The following is a 22,462-nucleotide window of genomic DNA, read 5'->3' on the forward strand; positions in this document are numbered from 1 at the left end:
CATTCACATCAAAATGTATACTAATTTTTGAAGCCTTGGGAAAATGTACATAGTATTATTTGATTTATCAAATGTTCAAAAGCATTAAAAACCATACAGTATTTTTTGTTTTAGGTAATTAAATATTGGTAGCAAAGCTGTTTAAAAACAATATTAAATATGATTTAGGAATTTGCGGGGCAAATAGGGAGATGTAGACAGGGAAGGAAACCCAGAGTGTTTCAAAGATACTGATTCTATTTCTTCATTCTATTGTGGGTACGTATATTATTTTATACATGCATGTATATACACATACACACACACGTGTGTGTGTGTGTATGTGTTTTATATATACATATAACAAAGTATTGAACATAGGAAGAGAAACCATGGAATAAAACTCAGATATAATGTCCCAGGAGCAGGAAGAGAAGCAGGAAAACTGCTGTAGTAGAAGCAAAGGAGAGAACAAGCAGTAATGGCAACTGTTGCTAGGCATTGTGGAATCCGAAATAAAAAGAGGCTAATGGGACTGGAATTCAGAAGGTCAGTGGAGGCCTTAGCAAGTGCATTTTCAGTAATAGAGTTGGGGTAGATGCCAGAAAACAATGGCGTGAGTAGTAATAAAAAGCAATGAGTATAGGTAGCTTTTTAAATAATTTTAACAGTAACTACAGAAGAAGATAGGCTGTAATTTGAGAAGGCAAATTTGATGGCTATTTAAGAGTATTTTATAAAAGAACATAATCTGGAATAGACCATACACAAAGGCATTAAAATGTTTAAATAGAAATTTACTTATACGAAAAACAAAATTCTTCTAAAAACAAGTCTCCTGAGACATACTTGAATTAAATCTTTTTACATTTCAAATAATTATTTCATCTAATTTCTGAAACTCCCTAAATGTTATTTTCTTAATTTTTTGATATGGTTTATAGCCTTTATGATTGTTTAATTATCTTTTCAATGTCCTTTCTCATTTTTAATAAATATGAATTAGACCAATTTGAATCATGATTTACATACATGTTGAACAGGCATTAAAATCAATTATTAGTTAAGGTTCAACATACTCCTTCCCTTTTCATACTGGGCAACTTTAGTCATCACTGTAACAAATTATAGACAAATTTTGATGATAAAGTGAAACAGTAATGAGATACTCTTGCCTGACTATATACGTGAATATTCTGTTGAAAAAGGAACATTATTAGTTTTAAAATTACAAGCAATCCAAACAACTTGAGATCTCCATGAAAAATGTCTTGGCTGGTATGCATAAAGTTAGGCCAGCAATAAGAGATGATGTCGCTGATTTTAGCTGTGGCATAAATATTAATATAGGAGAGTAGCATGGAGGTGGATAAATGCTATTTACTTTAATAACAGGCAAAATTTTTGAAATTTAACAACATGCTCAGTAAATTCTTTCATTACTGTAATACCAAAGGAGAGTTGAAAAATGTGTTACATTTCTATTTTTTCTCTCAGAGATATATATGTTTATTCTGTTCCTATAGCAACATCAATGTAGTGACTAAAACTTTTAACTCCTTTTTAGACTCCCTGATGGCTTCACACAGCTCCTAAACCTGACCCAGCTCTACCTGAATGACGCCTTTCTTGAATTTCTTCCAGCCAATTTTGGAAGGTAAGAATAAGAAATTTAAATTTAAATTTAAATTATGCAATTATATTTCACCTTAGATAAGTGAAGCACCAGTTGATGAGACTTCAAAAGTGACAGCTGTGATTAAAGATAGGCCTCATTATTATTCAATAAATGAAACTGTTAATTAATGAAACTTTTGCAAAAAGCAAAGTAAAATTAGGCCTTTACATGACATTAATAGTCAAATAAATTTTAGATGAATTAAAGAGTTGAATATTAAAAATATAAAGTCAGAAATGATCTGGGGAAAAAAGAGATGAATATTTATGACTCTGGTTGAGAAATACCTTTATAGGCAGAGAAGCAAAGAAAAATATCATAAATGGATACATATGATGACCTAAATACCTTTCATATAAAATACCAGATCATCAAAAAATTAAGGTAAAACAATAAACTGGAAAAATAGTTCAATTATATATGAAAAATTGTTTACATATTTAACACATAAAGAATTCTTACATATAAGTTTGAAAACAAAGATTTTAGAGGAAAAATGATTGAATTACAACAAAAAAGCAATTTATAATAACACATATAAATGGCTATTGAACACATGAAAAATGTCTATTTTCACAAGTAATAAATATAATACAAGTTAAAACAATAGTAAAAGACCTTTATGTTCTAACATATTGAAAAACTGTTAGATTACAAAACAGAGATAATCTCATGCTCTCTGTTAGGACTGCAGAATGTTATGACCTTCAAGCATGGCAGTCTGCTTTTAGAACCTTTGAAAATATTTGCAACTATTGCCTTTGTAAATCATTTCTAGACATGTCTCTTAACGATTATCAGATACCCCACTAGGATTTATGGACAAGTTTATTGTTAATTACAATGTGAAAAAAGTGGAATCACACATCTGAGGACATTGGTTAAAAATATTATGGTTCGTCCATATTATAATACCATGTAGTAATTAATAATATTATCTTAGGTGTTTTTAAAAATTTCTTAAGATGTTTCCAATATGAATATGAATCTGTATGAAATAAAAGACTGGTACCTTAGAAGTAAAATTATGGATAGTTTTTATTATCATCTTGACATGTTTTTTAATATTTCCCAAGTGTTCCACAATGAACTTTTTGTGCAAAAGATATATCTTAAAAGCTAGGACACTTTTAAGTTTATTGTCAATGCATTTACGTAAACGATCATCTTTGAAATTGTTCAAATAATAGACTAGGTATAACTTTACACCAATCTGTTGACTGAAGCTCATACAGGACATTGAGAACTCAGTTGAATAATGAAGTCACTTAACATGGGCAACCTCCACTTACACACTGAGAGCACATCAACATTTGCCAGATTCCCTTACTTTTGCAGATCTCACCATCACAACATTTATAAACAGCTTATACCTGGGCAGTTTTAAAATTCACAGAGTGTCCAAAGAGCATTGCCTGGCTTCTAAATGAATTGGCATTTAATCATTCATCCGTAGAAACTAGCATTGCCCCTCTGGTACTAACCACAGTGTTATAACATACTTTGGATTTATCAAGTCAGAAAACAATTATTATCTAAAGGTACATTTTTTTTCTTGAACTTTTGTCAGTTCTCTTTAAGTAGTCCTAATGTGAGGAAAAGATTTGGGCAAGCGAAAAAACATAATACTAATAATAAAACCACTTGGAAATAGAATTTAATTTTGCATAAATTGCCTACAAAAATATGCTCTATTTTATTATTATGATCTAAAAAGGTCTTTAACCTTCAACTGGATAGTTTAAGAAGAAGACAGTTAAAATTCCTTTTAAAACCTGAGATTCTATGTTCCTATAAACCAACATCAGTACAAAATATCATACCATTACAATTGTTGACAAGATTTGAGGCAGACAAATGTTTAAGACATTTCCTTTAGTAGCAATATACCCATGCTCTGAAGAACTGAATCACTTTATTTTCTATACAGATTAATTGTTATAAGATTAAAATTAAAAGCTTGATAGGAGGCAAAAAAAGGGGGGCGGGGGAGACCTCCAGGAAAACCTAAAAGCACAGTAAATTTAAGAGATGGTAGATAAAAAACTTCAAATAGTAAAATATTTTCCAAAACATTAAGAATTTAGAGAATCCAATTAATAACTGTTCTAAAGTAACCTCATTTGGGTGCATTTTAACATTCAATATGGACATAAGTAACAATACTGTGTCCTAGACTACAAAACTGAACAAGTAATTAAGATAAAATGCATTCCTAATCACAAATGTTACTCAAGCAACAGAAACTGTGAAAACCTCTCCTTCTCTTCATGTGATTTCCCCCACCCCAGCATTGTCACAGGACAGTTGATATGACAGATTTTTAAATGCATAACCTTTTCATAAATGTTAAAATATGCATCTTAGAGTCAGTGAAATATGGTGTATTGCAGCACTTCTCCCATTGTGTAATTAATGAAAATAATCATTGCCAATTCTTATTAAAACTTATACCAGAAATTATGCTTTAATTTGATACTGTTGTCATACACTTATAAATGGGGAAACTGAATTAAGCGGGATTAATTTGCCCAGTGTCACAGAGGCAGAATATAAGAGTCTGGATTTCACACAGGTTTACCTTCCTACAAAGTCCCACTTTTTTAAACTCTATGGTGTAGTATTTTCTTTTTAGTTCATTAATAGTCTCTTGAGGGAAATTATTGCCATATTCCAGTGAAAACAGCATATGGTCTTTAGTATACATTCAGTTATCTATTGAATGCATGAAACTAAACAACAAATATATTTTTATAAAACATATGAAATTTAGAATGCTGGAGTCCAAAAATTCCTTTAAAATATCTCAGTTAATTTTAGGAAAATGATAATTCTCATTGTCCAATGTTGATGTAACTATACTCATAATCAATTTGTATATTTCTTTAAAATCTATTACCATAGTAAAAAAAACTTTGGACATAACTATTTGGATAGTGATAATGATAGTTTACCATAGTAAATTTTATTTTTATTTCAATTTTGGGTTATTACGGGTACATATAGTTGTATATATTTATGAGGTACATGTGATAGTTTAGTGCTGACATACAATGTGTAATGATCAAATCAGTGTGATTGGGGTATCCATCACTTCAAGCTTTTATCATTTCTTTGTGTTACAAATATTCCAATTCTGTTTTTTAGTTATTTTTAAATATATTTATTTTTAAATATACATTATTGTTAACCATAGTCACCTTATAGTGCTACCAAATACTAGATCTTATTCAATAATTTTTTAGACAGAAATACTAAGAGGAAATTTTTAAAATTCATTTCTGTAGACTTGTCAAATTGCGGATCTTGGAGTTAAGAGAAAATCACTTGAAAACTCTACCAAAGTAAGTGACTATGTATTTTCTGAATTTGGAACTGTAATTTTTTTTTTTTTGGCTAGTAAGAAAAATGACTACTTCTATTTTTTCTGTGTTTTGTCACTTTGAGTTAATTTGTCTACACATTTCCTAAAGGCCAAAACATATAGTATACTGTAAAAGATTCATGTTACATGAGAATGTATTCTGTTTTATCAAACTGTAATTACAGGTAAAGGTAGAAAGAGTTCACTTAAGTTGCTTCTTATGGCTGAAGATACATGCCAGAAAATTATTGGACTAAAACATATGAAACTGTAATTCTTATAGTTAAAAACAATAGTGTTATAAGGTTCAACTTAATAGAATGCTTAATTCCTCAAGTTAATTTATGGATTGTAGTGTATATTTCAGTTTTTAAATCAACAATATGCCAGAAATTTTTAGAAAAAAAGATTAAGATTTTTCAAGAGATCATAAAGTGGTTTAGCTAAAAGTTATATATTCTTGCAAATTGTTCCTTTTTACTAGTCTAAAATTTGGCTTATATAAAAATATAGGATATTTTAAAGTAAAAACTAATCCCTAAAATTTTATGCAACATTTACCATGAGAAAATGCTTTGTTTCACCCAGCTTTGCCTTATTCATGTGTAACAATCGAATTTTGTGTTGTACAGAAACAATTGTTTTTGAAAGTCAAAATGGGTTCTTCACTTGATTAAATCAGTATGACTTGTATATGATATGATGAAAATATTTAAAGTACTGTGTTACTATTATCACCTTTCTGCAGTATTATAGAAAAATATTGAGTACAGTGACTAATTTTTTAAACATTTCAATAGGACTTAGATTCATCTGCTAAACCAAAAATGTAACCTTATTTTTTACTTATTAAATCCTTTTTCTAAGCAAACTAGATCGACTAATATATCAACAGTATACCTTCAAGTGTGTTTTATGTATGAGATTATATATTAAAATTGTGTCATTGCAATATAATGACACAATTATGAAAATAACTTTCAATAATGATATGGATTTTGTTTGAATATATATATATAAAGATAAAACACCTACTTAATCTTCCATAAGAGAAGAAAGCGTGAGCATAGAAATGAGGAAATGTCTGCATGTTTCACCATCTTGCACTTTTGAATAATGCTTTTCTCTAAGCTAAAGCATTGGGTACAGGCCTAACCCAAGGGACCGCCTCCCAGGTTGGGGGTGTAAACAGGCGGAAATATGGTTGAGGGTGTTTAGTTCAAGTGGAAATTTCCTTCTAATGCATCTAGTGCCACTGTGTCCATCCCTCAAGCTTTTGTCTGCCACATTTAAAGTAAGTGGAAACATGACTAACTGGAAGCTAAACCAAGATAGAAGAGCAGTTGTTCCCTTCATCTAAATATATACATTTAGGTCAAGGAGAAAATATTAGGTATGCAGAGGAGAATCCTTTTCCCTCTGTTCTCAAATAATGGCTTTGATTTGAGGTGTAAAATAAACCTGACATAGGTTGTTAGGTTTTAAAATATATTTTTAAGTACAAATCTTAAATGTAAATAAAACCTGATATCGATTGATAACATGGACTTTATATGAGGTAGCCATGTGAATAAATCAGAGTAATGAGGAACAATAATAACAATAATTGGTGCTGGGGTATTGTGCAGGCGTCAAGATTGTGGTCCAGTATTAAACAGAAATAAAATAAGTAGAATAATATGTATAAACCATTTGGACATAGAAAAATGTTGTAAAGATATATTAGAACTGATGCTGGGTCTCTTTGATAGACTCCTATACATATAACTTATATAGCTGTTACAGCTTTTACATTTTAAGAAGTATTTTCAAAATTACTTGCAATCTAGTGTGTTCATTTTATAACTTACAGACAAAAATCAAAAGAACCAAATTCAGACATAAAATATAGATAACTTTAGTTTGGGATCTATAGAATGAGAAATACAGAAAGAAATTCTTCTTTGAATAAAAATAAACTTTGTTTTCACTATGTTTTATACCTTTTGATCACCAGTCTATATCTATAACTTAAAGCTACATGAGAATATTATAGTATCCTTTATTTTGCACTCCCAATAAAAATAGAGGTAAAAACATAGTTTTAGGAAAAATAATTTTAGTTTTACAATAACTATTCTGGGAAGAGATAACTCATGAATTCCTTAGGGATACAAACAAGATGTTGGATTGTTAGTTTTTCTCTTCTTTTCATCTTTTGTCTTAAGTCTATATGCCTACCAATCTGTGAAAAATGTGAATTTGTGTAAGAATTATAATATTACATACATTAAGATGTATATCCTTTAAGCAAGCTGATAAAGACACTTTGATGTATGCAAATTCTAGGATCATTTTTTTTGTTAGAAAAAAGAATTCGTATTATAAGTTTCCTTAAAATGTTTATGATCATTCCTCTAAATATATCAAGGAATAATTAAGTTCTTTGGATATGCATTTGCCTAAAATTCATTGAAATAGTCAAGTCTTTATTGTTTGTAATAATAGGAGACAGTGAACATCTGAAAATAACTAGGTTGCCAAAAGGAAAAATTTTTAGATTCTATCATACAGTATTTCCTTATAGAAGAATTATCTTCTTAATTATGTTTTTTGAGGGATAGTCAGAAAATGTGGATATGGTAGAGAGAATTCAAATGAATGTTGGGTGTCAAGGGAAAACCAATCCTTTGTTTGTTTGCTTATGTATTACTTTCTTCATTTGTTTGTGTAAAAGTATCCTAGGGTCAGGAATCCAAGAGAGGCTGGATTCTCAGTGATGCTGTCTCAGGATGTCTCATGGTGCTTGAATGGACTAGGGCCTGCCTCAAATCTCACTCAAGCAGTGGTTGGCAAATGGGTTTCTCACTGGCGATATGCTGGAGGCTTTCCATTTTTTTCCTGTAGAAGCTCACATGTGCCTCTCTATAGGGTTACTTTCAGTGTGGCTGCTTCCTTCCTTCTGAGCAAGTGATTTGAGAGACAGAGTATGTGTCTAATACAGAAGCCTTGGTCGTTTTATAATCTAATCTCAGAAGTGATAAACTATGATGTCTACCATATGCCATTGATCACAAAGACCAAATCTGGACCATTTCTTCCAAAGTATGGAAGAAAACAACGTAATACTATGAATAGCCAGAGACAGGGATTAATGGATTCCATTGTAGAGGTACCTACCACAGGTCTGGTTCTCAGCATTGCTGGTCTAGAAATTCAATGCTGACATTCACTAGATGCATCAGATGCAAGAGACTAACTTACACAAATCAAATGCACGGGGGATTTTATCTTAGCACAGCACACTCTGTTTCCCAGAACTCCAGCTATACTAGTGCTCCTCTTGAACAAAACACGTGTGTTCCCATTTTGAAGGCTTTACACTGTCAAGAATTTTCTTTCCACACATCTTTGCCTGATCAGGTCTTCCTTATGATTCATGTCTCTCTTCAGATATTGCTTCCTCAGGGGCCTTCCCCAGTTACATCATATAAAATAGTCTCCCTTCTTCTTTATACCATTTCACTATTATGTTTGATTTTCATCATAGCACTTAGCACTCTCTGTATGATTTTGACTCTTTGTTTACTTGGAGATTATCTCCTCAAGAGAGTAGAAGTTCCATTAATGAGAGGTTATTTCCACTTGGTTACTGCAGACTCTCCAGTGCCTTAAACATGGTAGACATTCCAAACCAGAATGCTGACCTATGGATTCGCAATGACGAGTGTCTCTCCTGTGACCTTGACATTTTGCGTCACTTGATTATTTTTCTCCACAGAAAATTATATGGGAAGCGAAACCTTATAATCAGATTAGTGTTTGGAGAACAGCATGAAGTCAGACAAGGACAAATGATTGGGCTTTCTCAATAGCTGATAGCCCAGACTTGGATCTTATAAACCTACACACATTTTCTCTCTCTCTAGGTGGTTTCAGTTTAGGCATAATAGTTCAGGTATGACAGGGAGAAAAATAACTTCATATTAAGAAAATATTTATAACAACTAAATAAAATATAAAAATAGTATCTTATTTGCTTTTTATTAAAATGTGTCACATTTCATCAAGAAACAAAATATATATCAAGATAAAAATGAAGGCATAAGAACAATTTTTTAAATGAAATTTAGAAATGTTTTTCACAGAAGTAACATAACATCATATAAATGGTTGGTAATAATGGTGGGTTTTACCTTTAAATAAAACTGTTCCATATGTGTGGGAAAATTTTTTCTAATATCCTAAAATTAAAATAAGGCCTCATTCATTAATAATTTATTAAGGCCGTGACTAACCTTGCTTCAACTAGAGCTAAAATATATTATGTAAATGCATGTGTTAATTATGAAACTATGAAGTAATATGAAGAAAAGGAAACATAAATTAAGGTAACATGAATATTCATGTCTCTTGATGCACAAGGCATGAAGCATGATACCTCACTTTCTGTCATAAACACTGACTAAGAGAGGAATGTTTCAAATATATTTCAACAGAATTCCTGGGGCAATATCAATAAATACAGTAAAACCTGATTAACATATTCAAAATTGGGAAAGTGGATGGATTTGGTAGATGAGAAACGCTAAGAGTTGTTGGTAGAAGTTCAAAGTAGAAAGATAAATCTGAAGTAGTGACAATATCTTTTGGGTCATTGACCCTTCTGAGAATCTGAAAATAGCCATGAAACATAGAAAAATATTAATCCAAAATTCAAGCTGTATCTATTTTCAGTATGCTAATAGTCTATTGTAAATATACACATTCTTATTTTCACCTAGACATAGAATATTAGACTTTTTATGTAAAATAAGCAACATCAAAATATCTAGTATTGGCCAGGAATAATGGCTCACATCTTTAATCCCAGCACTTTGGGAGACTAAGGCAGGCACATCACTTGAGGCCAGGAGTTTGAGACCAGTCTGTCCAACATGGTGAAATCCCACGTCTACTGAAAATACAAAACTTGCCAGGTGTGATGGCATGTGCCTGTAACCCCAGCTACTCAGGAGGCTGAGGAAGGTGAATCACTTGAACCTGGGAGGCAGAGGTTGCATTGAACCAAGCCAAGATCACACCACTGCACTCTAGCCTGGGCAACAGAGCAATACTTCATCTCAAAAAAGAAGAAAAAAAAAAAAAACTAATGTAGAGCACCAAAAAGAGGGCCCTCCCAATTTTAGGGATCAAATTTGTCAAATGGATAATTTTAGTCATATAACTATAGCTAGTATGTTCATTGAGGAAGATTTTTTTAAGAAGATAAAATTTTATAGAGTAAATTTTATTTTGGGTTGCTCATAAGACTAGATTTCATTATCATCTATGAAGTTTTTAAATTTCCCATAGTAGAAATTATTAAGAAATTATTTAAGAGAAGATTTTCCCAAGTACAAGCATAAATGATACTTTTAAACTAAACTATATATGCTAGATAGCTAGAAAATTGTGTATCTATTATTTATATAATTTTATCCCTTAGACATCATTGCTTTTATTAAGTGATTTTGCCCCTGAAAACAAAGGTTCTGGAACTCTGTAGTATCCACTTTGTGAACACCTAAGGATGGTATACAAGATAAATATACTTTCAGAAGATGCCAGTACATTATACCTTAACTGGACATACGCTCCCAAAAAGATTCACTTTAAGTTATATATGTAAATTACAGCCAGAGCTACCTTGACAGCTGCACACTGTTAAGGAAAGATATTAGATCATGAAAGTCAAAAAAGACTAAGGGACTATTACAGATTCAAGAAAACTAAAGAGACTAAAAGTAATGTCATTCTGAACTGGTCCTTTTGCTATGAAGGACGTTTTTGAGACAACTGACAAAATTTGGGTTTGAAGATTAGATGGTAGTGATCTATCACTATTAATTTCCTGATTTGGATGGTTGGATTTTGGTTGTGTACAATGTTTGTGTGTAGGAAATACTCACCGAAGTATTCGGGAGCAATGGGACATCAGACTGGTGGTTTACTCTCAAGTAATTCAGAAAAACATGATTTTTAGTTTTTAAACTTTTTTGTAATTTTATGAATGTTTCAACAAAAAAATCACTTTGTTTTGTATTGTGTTCTGCAATTTCATTTTTAGTTTTTTTACTGTGTTAAGACTACTTGACTACTTAACATGAGAGCTACCCTCTGAACAAACTTTTAAGCGTGCAATATGGTATTGTTAAGCACAGGCACAATGTTGTACAGCAGATGTCTGGAACTTGTTCGTCTTGTGTAACTGAAACTTTATACCAATTGAACAACTCCCCATTCCCTCCTCCCCTCAAACCCTGGCAGCCATCATTTGATGCTGTTTCTGTGAGTCTGACCATTTTAGATGCCTTGTGTAAATGGAACATGCAGTATTTGTCCTTCTGTGACTAGCCTATGTCATTTAGCAGGTTCACCCATGTTGTCACATATGGCAGAATTTCCTTCTTTTTTAAGGTGGAATAATATTCTGCCCTATATATTCATGCCACATTTTCTTTATTCATTCATCTGTTGTTAGACATTTAGGTTGATTCCATATCTTGACTATTGTGAATAATGATAATGATACAATGGACATGGGAGTGCAGACATTTCTTCAAGATCCCGATTTCAGTTCTTTTAGACATACATCTAGAAGTGGGATGGCTGGATCATATGGTAGCTCTATTTTAAAATTTTTTAGGGAGCTATTCACTATGTTTTACCATACTGTTTTCTGTAAGAGCTGTACTATCTTCCAATATAACAAAGGGAACATAAAAATGTATTTTAGAAATATATTTTCAAAGATAAATTCTTTGAAAATAAAGATAAAAGCACTATTAACACAGATAAAATTATTAACTGTATGAAGTATTTGTCAATATACAGGTAAAGGGAAGAATTTGCACTTCTATACTAAAATGCTAACACTATGCATGGTAATTCATGCCTATAATTCCAGTACTTTGGGAGGCCAAGGCAAGAAAATCTCGTGAGCCCAGGAGTTTGAAACTAGCCTAGGCAACATAGCGAGGACTTGTCACTATAAAAATTTTTTAAAATTAGCTGGGATTGGTGGTGTGTGCCTGTAGTCCTAGCTACAAAGGGCCTGATGTGGGAGGATCACTTGAGCCAAGGAGGTTGAGACTGCAGTGAGCTCTGATCATCTACTGCACTCCAGCCTGGGCAACAAAGTGAGACCCTCTCTCAAATAAATAAACAAATAAAATGCTTAAGTATTTATAAAAATCAGCATTTTAGAAGTAAGGTTCTATGTATGTGAGTAATATATGTATGCATTGCATATTTTTTTCCTAACCTAAATGGCAATAAGTGCTATATATTTATAATTATAATGCAAATTTCTAAACTATTCATTTTGAAATACCATGTTTTTATTTCTTATATAAGTTCATTTATTCTTTTTTGATCAGATTACTCCATAGGCAGGCTTATCTGAAATAGAGATTTGCCGTGTTTTCCTTTTTTATAATTCTTCCATTCTTTGTTATCTAGTTTAATACTGGTTATCATTATCAAAATAATGAAGAAAGCTCATAGATTAATATGTATTCTAAACTGGACAGGTGTGACAGAGTCATGTTTCCATTCTCATTTCAGTGACCTATTAATGAATTTATCTCACTTGGCATTATGCTACCCTACTAGCTATCTTAATGAAATACATCAAAATGTTCCTTAGTGCCATTGTAATGAAAATTCCATTGTCAGGCACAGCTTACAAAATGCTTTTCTGATGTTTCTATTAAATCTGTATTTGTAATTCTATTTTATAACTGTAATACATAATTGGATGCTGTGTGATTGTATAATCACATTACCTTATGCTTTTACCAATTTATATCAATTTACAGGACACAGTGCTTTTGCTAAACCCATGGTATCATCCTCTTCAGGACTGTCTTTTTCAAAACCCCCAGTTTGACAAGCTTGCTAACCAAGGGAAACCACATTAGTGCCCTCTGCTTTTAGATAACTGTATACAGAAACAGATGTTTTCTTTACTTCTTCTCACTTGGTGCTATATTTTCAATTCAAATGAAATAAGTGGACAGTTATCACATTCTATATTTAAAAGTATTCTATGAATTATAATGCATTATAACAAAGTAATTATTAGAGTCACTTATAAAATATCAAACATCTGCTTTCCATAGACTTACAAAAGAAAGACTTTGTTCTGCCTTATGAACTAATTGTGTTTCTTTTTAAACTTATACTCAACATGAAATTAAGAATGATAATATTATGGTTACCCAAGGGTGTGTCAAGAACAGGAGGAGCTTGGAGCAGGTCACAATAGCCAAGTAACATCACGGTATTCAAATTTCTCTTTTCGGACTACTTTAAACAATAGCTACTCTGATCCCTGATGATTAGTTTACCAAAAGATGAAAACTGCCTGCTGTAGCAGTGAGGCTGAAAGCACCCAGTTCCAGTTTTATAAGATCTCGGAGGTTTAGTCTCTAGCGGAACAATTAGCCCACACTCTTATACTGTTTTGCTGAGAATAGCTATAAAGTAGTTGAGTGGGAATATATTTTGCAGTCAAAAGGCCCTTGTTGCTTGTTTATGAGTTATTTACCTTCTCTGAATCTCAATATACTTATTTGTAAAGAGTGCTGGATATCATTACCTCTTTTAAGCTAGGAAATGTATTTTGGGTAAGAGTTGATGAAAATAAGGCTTATTATCATTTAGACCCAGGAAACATTTTAAATAAATTTAGTATACACTGGCACTTAGAAAATTTGGGTGTATGCAAGAAAAGATTGGCATGAGTGCTAGATATTTTTCATTTTATCTCATAAAAATATCTTATTATAAATGAAATAATATTTTTCATTTTTTATAATAAATTCTTTAAAATAATGTGTTATGCTAATGTGCCTTTCTTACTTTTCCGGCAGTACTATAATGAAAACTACACAACTCATTTTCTGTCATACTCAATAAAAAATATATAAAATGTTTAGCTAAATGATCTAGTTGTTAATTCTTAAAGACTATCTGCTTTTAAAATTCGTACGTTCTTTAGGCAAATATTGAACTTAGCAACTAAAAAACATCATAGAAATTAACACTCAACAAGGATTAGGAAAGACATACATCCATTGTTTGTATCTTCGTGTATTTTATAAATTCATTATTTTGGATTTTTGTTATATCCTTTATGATCTATAAATAAATGTTGTATCTTTACTAAATGAACGTTCTGAAACATCTACTAATATTGACTTTTGTCTCACTGTCTGAAGCCAGAAAATACACAAACAACCTAGTTGACAGATACACTGCTGTGGTCGCAGGCATTACCTCTGTGCTAATGAGCTGCAAACATTTATTTCCAACCTGAACTTTTTACCTGAATTCCAATTCCATATTCCAATACCCAATTTCAAATGGAATATTCACCACATGTCAAAATGGAACTCCTTGTTCCTCCATCCATAACAAAAACCAAACTTGGTTAAACCAAATTTTTTTAAAAAACGTTTATTTTGTTATACACTGCCTAATGACAGCACTACCCGTAGAATCACAGAAAGCAGAAATTTCCATCTTATTTTCCTCTCCTACTAGCCTCAAATCATCAGCCATCAACTTATCTCACATCTAAGCACTCTTCCCTTCCCATGTTCTTACCCTACTTGAGCTTCTTAATAACGCTTGCCTGTATCTTGAACAATTCCTCTTTCATCTCTACCATTGGAATACATCTTCCTTACTGTTGTCAGAGCTTTCTTATTAAAACGTACCAAGGCACATGTCAGTTTGAAAACTCAGAATGACTGCTCACAGCTTTCAGAAGACAAAATGTCAAGAACCGTCATAGCTTGGAGTCAACATTTCTGGCTTCATTGCTTCCCAACACTTTCACTGTCTCATGAGGTTTCTGCTACATCCAATATACAGTGCACCTTTATATCGCTAAGCATCTTTCTTGGGACATTCCCTTTTTCTGTCTGAAAAACTTCAAATTATCTCTTACCTTTCCCATCACTTTCACCATGAAATTAGCCATAGATTTGGCATTCAGAGTGGTAGCTTAGAAATTCTTCTTGAGTTTTTGCAAGGCAAAGTTTCCATGGGAACTTGGATCTAATTATAGTTTTACTCAGAAATATAATAAGCTTAATTCAGTGAGGGTTTTTTTGTTTTTGTTGTTGTTGTCTTGAATATATTATCTGAAGCTTTAACTCCATAGTTCCACTGTCAAGTAAGCAACTGCAGAACAGTGCTCTTTCCCTGCCCGACTGCAGATTTTGGAATGGCACAGTCTCTGTGACAGCAGACACATAGCAGGTATTAAGGGATTGATTTTCAGCAGGTTCTCTTCTATGATATTTTGGTAGGTACAAAAAAATTAAAAATAACTCTGAATTTCACTATTTTATTAAAGCATCTTGAAAGATTTTTCTGCCACCCATGCTTTGATTTTTACTTTTAGAAAGGACTCTTCATGAGAAAACAACAAACTACCCCATTATTGATAGTTAGTTCAATAAGGCACACTAAAACAGCTGAAATGGATCTAACTCTCCATAGATTTTCTGCTTTCTTCAGGTCTCCTCTCTCCTCTCTATTCAAGTCAGGGTTATTTCAGGTCTTTCAATATGCAAAATACATCTTTAAAAAGCTCGCTTTTCTCTCGAACAGATGCAAGGAGGAATATTTCTAAATTGCTATAGTTTGCCACAGTTTCTGTGACATTTAAGATAAGTGTCTGAGCAATATTAAAAATAAAAATTCACATAAGAAATTAACTTCATGGTATTAATTTCTTTAGATGCACATTTTGTATTTCCTTTGGTGATATGAGGTTTTAGTTTGTCCTTTCAAGGATTTTTAAAAATTATCATTTTCTTTCCAAACTACTCTTTCCATTGTGTTTAGTTTTATACTGCTTGTATTGTATATACCCCAGACCTTTACCTAACTACATTGCATTTCTATTCCTTTTGCTTTAAACTTAACCTTTTCCTATAACTTGAATAGGACTTCTGTTCACATTTACTACTTAACAGCAATCTTTTCTAGTTATAAAATAAATGTACTATAATTTTATGAGCAAGACTAGAAATAAAATTATTGGATTAAAAAGATATGACTCTTATCAAGCATTAGCTGTTTACATTTATGTTTATTCTAAAAAGATGGGATAGAATATCTTATGCCATATGAACTGATTAAAAAGTGAGGACAACATTCTCTATTTAGGAAATGTTCAGTGGCACTGTAGATAAATGAATTATTTTTTATTTTAATTACAGTGAAATATTATTAAGGCTATCTATTGGCTCTGGATTATGCTGAAATACATCTTAAACATATTTCTAAAAGAAAAATTCAATTTGCTTAAATATTTCACAGAATTTTCAAAAGAAAATGGAACAGCATTTCTTATACTAAATATAATCTTAAAGAGCATCTTTTAAGTTATTACTTCCATCAAAATGGATATACATTGTAAAATATAAAACACATTTTAAAATATATACTTTCATTTTATAAAAACAAACGACAAAAAAAAAAAGACCTAATATCTAAAAGCTTTACTTAAGAGAGAATGTAAAATGAAAAATCTTTGGTTTCCTATTATTCATGCAATAATATCTAAGCCCCAAACATGGCATTCCAGGTTCTTCGCAATCTGACCCCAACCTTTCCTCCTACCACTCCCTGCTTAATTCCCTAAATATGACTTGCAAGTTTGTGCCTCTGCAGACATACTGATAGGTTCTCACTTTATATAATGAACAAGTCAGTTAAAAATAACTTTAATTGGTCACATACCTAATATGTGTCAGACAGTATTCTAGGTACCAGAGGATATAACAGTTTTCTACTGTTCAATTGATGCCTGTGCAGCCATCAATACCTATCATTCCAATGGAGGGTGTGGTTCCCTTGGAACTGTGGTTCCCTTGGAGGGGAACAAAGTTATTCAAAAGGGCATAAGTATATCTGCCAGAGGACCTACTGTGCAGTAATTGCATCTTTGGGTCATGCATCATCTGGGCCACTTGGAAAAATAATACAAATAATCCCATTCATCTTGTAAAAGGGACAGACACCATTCCAGGGAATAATGTCCCTTGTGTCTCAGGACATTGTAACCCAGTAGAATTAATAATCACAAACCCCCAAGACCCTAAATGGGGAAAAAGAGGAGAGTGTAATGCTAGAAATTAATGGAAAAGGGCTTGACCCCAGAGTCAGTATCCAAATTCAGGGAAAAATCCAAAAACACTCAGCCCAGCCAGTGTACCAGCACTTTTATGGTATATTAAATAAGCCAGTGCCGGAACTTCTAAAAAAGACAAAGAACTTGTTCCTCCAATTTGCTAAAAATGTGGCCTATTCCCTTAATGTCCCTTCTTGCTGTGTATGTGGAGGGACAACTGTGGGTGACAGGTGGCCATGGGAAGCCCATGAGTCATTATTACCCTCTAACCCTGTCCCTGACCTGACCTCAGCTCAAAGGGTTCAAACCAAAACTTTCTGGTTTTAAAGGTTTCAATTATTGGACAATACTGTTTGGCCAGAGAAGGAACAGGCTTCAGTGTTCCAGTAGGGAATCTTAGCTGCTTAGGTCAGTGACTGTATAATGAAACAGTGGGCACTGTAACCTGGTGGAGCTAAAACTATACAGAAAAGAAATCCCTCCTAAAATTTCCAAAATTACAGGATGCTTAGAATCATCCTGGGTACTGGAGAGATTAGACAGCCCCTCCTGGGTTGTACTGGATATGTGGGCATAAAGCATACGTACAGCTGCCTGAAAGATGGACAGGTAGCTGTGTCATAGGTGTCATTACGCCTTCTTTTTTCCTATCATCTGTTAAGACAGGTGAGCTGTTAGGGTATCCAGTCTACTCGGCCCAGGAGAAAAGAAATCTAAAGATAGGTAAATGGGAAAATAATAAGTGGCCACTGGAAATAATTATTGAGTACTACAGGCTGGCCACAGGGACAGAGAATGGCCCATGGGGACACTGGACTCCTATCTATACGCTAAATCAGAACGTCCAGTTGCAGGCTGCCTTGGAAATACTTGTTAATGAAACGGGCAAAGCTCTGTCCATTTTGGCTGGACAAGAAACTCAAGTGAGAAAAGCCATTTATCAGAATTGGTTGGCCTTAGATTATTTGCTGTCAGCTAATGGAGAAGTCTGTAAAAAATTCAGACTAACCAACTACTACCTATGCATAAATGACCAGGGTCATGCAGTTAAAAATATAACCAAACTAGCACACATGCCTGCGCAGGGATGGCATAAATTCAACCCTGAGTTCTTGTTCAAAGTTTGGTCCTCAGCCTTGGGAGGATTAAAAACCCTCATCATAAGTGTGATAACAGTAGTGGGTGTTTGTTTACTACTCCCCTGTTTTCCCCCCTTGTTCCTCTAAATGGCTTAGAAATCCTTTACTGCTGTAATAGACCAGAAGAACCACATTACAAATGTTTTATATCCATCATTATCGATCAGTTTCTTCAGAGGATCTGGAAAATGAGAATGAAAGTGCGACTTCTCACTAATTATAAAATGGTGAGAGTCTCAAGGGGGTGGCGAGGAAGGAGACTCAGGCATCTAGGATCACCTCCCCCTGGACCTCCACACTGCTTTTCAGTAGAAGAAAAGGCTGGCTGACTGGCAACTCCTAAATCACCTTCCCATAGATAGCAGGTTTGGTATAGGAGAATCTCCCCAGAAGACATTGTTTTTACTTAAACAAGATCAAACCCCCACCCTACTCCTCCATCTGGAGACCAGAACCCTTTCACATGTAATTTCTAAAACTGTAAACCCAAGACCCTTTCACTTGTAATTTCTAAGGCTGTAAACCTAAAATCCTTTCACATGTAATATCTAGAGTATAAGCCTATGTAAAAGCAGAGCTTCTCTTTGTTAGGTAAGCCTGGCTGTTTAGACAAAACATAAAGCTTCGCTCCCGGGCCATAATAATAAACACCTCTTCCTTTCTACTTCGGTGTCTGAGAGGTCTGTTTCTCACAGCCGATCCTTCATTACAATGACTTTCAAGTGTGGTGGAAGGAAACAGATAATAAAATATAAACAAATAAATGAAAAGCATTGGTAACTGCTATGCAGAACACAGGATGATGTTATAGAGAGAGTTCGAGTTTTGAGGGTCATAGTGAGGTTGGATGATTGGAGGGACTGGTTTTTTTGTTGTTATTTTGTCTAGGCTGGTCCAGGAAAACCTTTCTGACAAGGTCCAGTTTGCATCTAGATTTGAATGGTGAGAATGATGAGGTTGTAAAGAAAGAGAAAGAGCAAAAACAACAACCAAAGGAAAAAAGAAAAGCAGGTGTACAAAACTTGTGATGGCAGCAAGCTTGAGATGTCTAAGGAGCACAAGACCAAAGTCATTGAACATGCTCAGTGCAAGGTGAAGGAATATGAAAGGACAGTGGGGTAAAATTATGAAGTGCCTTGTGAGCCATATGGGGAAATTAGAATTGTATTCTGATTATATTGTAATGGGAAACCATGGAGACTTTGAGCAAAGGAGACATGATTTGATCTGAGCTTTTACACAAAACAGTCTGATTTCCCTACAGAAAAGAGATTTTAGGGAGGCAACATTGAAAAGGGGACACCAATCAGGAGATGATTGCAGTAGTGAAGATGAGTAATGTTGGTGACTTTGTCTAAGATTGTAGTTATGGAGACGGTGAGTGGGAAGATTTGCGATCCATTTTGGAAGTAGGTTCTTGCTGATGGACAGAATATATGGTGGAAGTAAAAAGTAGGAATCGAGGCACATTCCCAAAGTAAGGGTTTAACTAATTGGATGGATGGTGACACAATTTCCTGATACAGAGAAACTTTGAAGAGTAGTATATGAGGGGAATTGGGAATTTGATATTGGCAATGGAAAGTCTGAGATATCTATTAGGCAATCAACTGTTGGTAACTGGATACATAAATCATCTGCTCAGGGAGATAGAGATATAAATTTAAGAGTCCTCAGTGTATAGATTATATTTAAAATTATGAAACTCTTTGAAGTGATCAATGGAGAGAACACAAACAGAGAAGAGGTGAGGAGCCATAATTGAGCTTGGAACATTTAGTCTGGGCATGGAAAAGGAGCCTATAAATGATTACGAGAATGAGCAGCCAGAGAGTTAAGAAGAAAACCAACTGCAGGTAGTGGTGCACAGAAGTCTAGGAAAAATGTGGGAGGGAGGAGTCAATTGTACCAAATGTTACTGAGATGTCAATTAAGACAGGAAAAGAAAAACTAAGCATTGGCATTAGCAAGATATAGGTCCTTGAGAGGAGTTTGATAAGAGCTATTTTAGTAGTGCATTATGTGCAGCCTTATTAGAGTAGTTGAGAACCAAACAGGGATTAGCACGAAGAGACAAGCACAATTTCTTCCATTTTAACTGCAAGATGCAGCAGTGCAGAGATGTCAGTAACTAGACAGGGACATCATGCCATGAAAAGGGCTTTTTAAGGATAGATTATAGTGGAGCATACATGCAAGCTGATGGAAATGACCCAGTAGAAAGAAAGGAATTAAGGATGAATAAGAAAAGGAAAATAATTACCAGAAGAAATGCTTGAAGACATGAGAGAATAGGCTGTAGATCACAAATGGAGGAGGTGTTCATAGAAGCAGGGACTCTTCTATCATGGAAACATCGGTGGTCTGGAGTGGAAAGATACAAATGTTCTCAACTAATTTCTTTTATGTTCTCTATAAAGCATGAAGAGTCATCACCTGAGCACAAGTAGAAAATATTAGAGATTTGAGGAGACAAGAGAAAGCATGAAAGAACTCTGAGAGAGTGAAAAAGTTAATGGACTAGGGTGGTGTCCTAGACTCTTCTGGCAGTGTTGACCACCTATGTGAGGTTGAAAGTTATACATTTGAAGAAAATCTAGTCAGAAAAGTTAGTCTTCTTCAGAAACTCAGATACTTTGCAGGCATAGAAGGAGACAAACCAGACAACTGGAGTTTGCCCAGTTAGTCACACGGAGGAGGAGGGGACAAGGAAACAGGTTGGTTATGGGACAGTGACTGCAATCTAGAACTACGTATTTAAGATGGTAGATAGAAGTGAGGATATGAAAGGGTCAGGAAGAAATGTTTTATTTGTCTTTCTTTCCTTTTTGATATGCCATAAATCTTTAAAGTGCAATCCAAATGCTGCTCTCTCTATAAAGTGTCTCATGATACCTCAGGCAAACTTTATGATGCTTTTCTCTTTGTTATGTTGCCTTTTGTACATTTCTCCATGGGAGCATTTTTCACATTATGTCGAATTTGTTGTCTATGAGTATATCCCCAAGAAGACTGTAAACTTGTAAAGGGAAGAACTACATATATCTTATTCATTCATCTTTATTTTGGCAACAGTGTGGGGCATAAGGGAGGCTTGCAAAGAACATTTACGATGTAGTATGGAAGGAAGTGCTTTAGTACCTAGACTAATGCCAAGGACTTGATGGAATCCTGTGAATACTTGATTGATTGGAAGGAACAGAAATGAATAGGGAGTTAAGCTCTGCAATGTTTTCTTATACAACAACTGGCTCTTCATTATTGGAGAATTAATAACTCAGGTATAATGTTCATTGTTCATCTTTCTTCTCATTTCACTTGCACACCGATAGCCATGACATTCATCATTAGCCTGCAGAAGAGTTCACTGCAGATGTCAAATTGTTTTAGTATCTTTTGCTTTTTAAAAAATGTGGGAAATGTAATAACATGGCTTAAACTGATACTTTTCAGTTATACGTGGACTTTGTTTGCTTTCTTAAGTTAGTTAATTGAACATATTATCAATTTTAATTGAAAAAATAAATATCAACTTTGGGCATATTATTAGATGATGTTTTTATAGGAAAATTTGTTATAGTACATTTTAGATGGAACCAATTTCCATAACATTATGTAAAATGAAAATGTGTTCTAAAGAAGGAAATGGCAAAGAAGGTACAGCGAGGCAGTATGGCTTTTTTAGATTGCCAAATGTTGTTGCCTGGTGAGCAAACTGTGTAAAACACTTTGTATCAGAATGTCCATAATGCAATTATAATTTCTAAAGATAGCTTTTACCAAAGCTTCTGTAGCTTACTAAATGCATCATGCCTGAAAATGTTTACAAAATCATTAAGTCATCCCTGATGCTCAAATGTAGCTACTGTGAATCCTCTTTATAAGGCTGATATTCTGAGTAAAAAAAACTAACTAATAAATGATAAATATTATGTTCCACTGTTTGAAGGAATGATTATTTGATTTGTAATTATCTAAAGTTATAAAATAAGCCAATTTTACTGGAATTTTGTTCTACTTGAGTGCTTTTTTTGTTTTTTTGAGACGAAGTCTTGCTCTGTCGCCAGGCTGAAGTGCAGTTGCACAATCTCGGCTTACTGCAACCTCTGCTTCCTGGGTTCAAGTGA

General features: G+C 33.6%; 1 protein-coding gene across 11 annotated transcripts in view; it reads left to right on the top strand.

The window, feature by feature from the left end:
- The window catches only part of LRRC7 (leucine rich repeat containing 7), a 565,757-nt gene that overhangs the window by 279,866 nt on the left and 263,429 nt on the right, over positions 1-22,462 (top strand). For all 11 annotated transcript variants that reach the window (XM_039474488.2, XM_074381010.1, XM_074381009.1 and 8 more), the window contains 2 exons: positions 1,547-1,636; positions 4,945-5,001. In XM_039474488.2, coding sequence (XP_039330422.1) covers positions 1,547-1,636; positions 4,945-5,001 — 147 coding nt within the window. The remainder of the gene's footprint in view (positions 1-1,546; positions 1,637-4,944; positions 5,002-22,462) is intronic.

This window comes from Saimiri boliviensis, chromosome 11 (genome assembly GCF_048565385.1).
Source record: "Saimiri boliviensis isolate mSaiBol1 chromosome 11, mSaiBol1.pri, whole genome shotgun sequence".
Lineage (NCBI taxonomy): Eukaryota > Metazoa > Chordata > Mammalia > Primates > Cebidae > Saimiri > Saimiri boliviensis.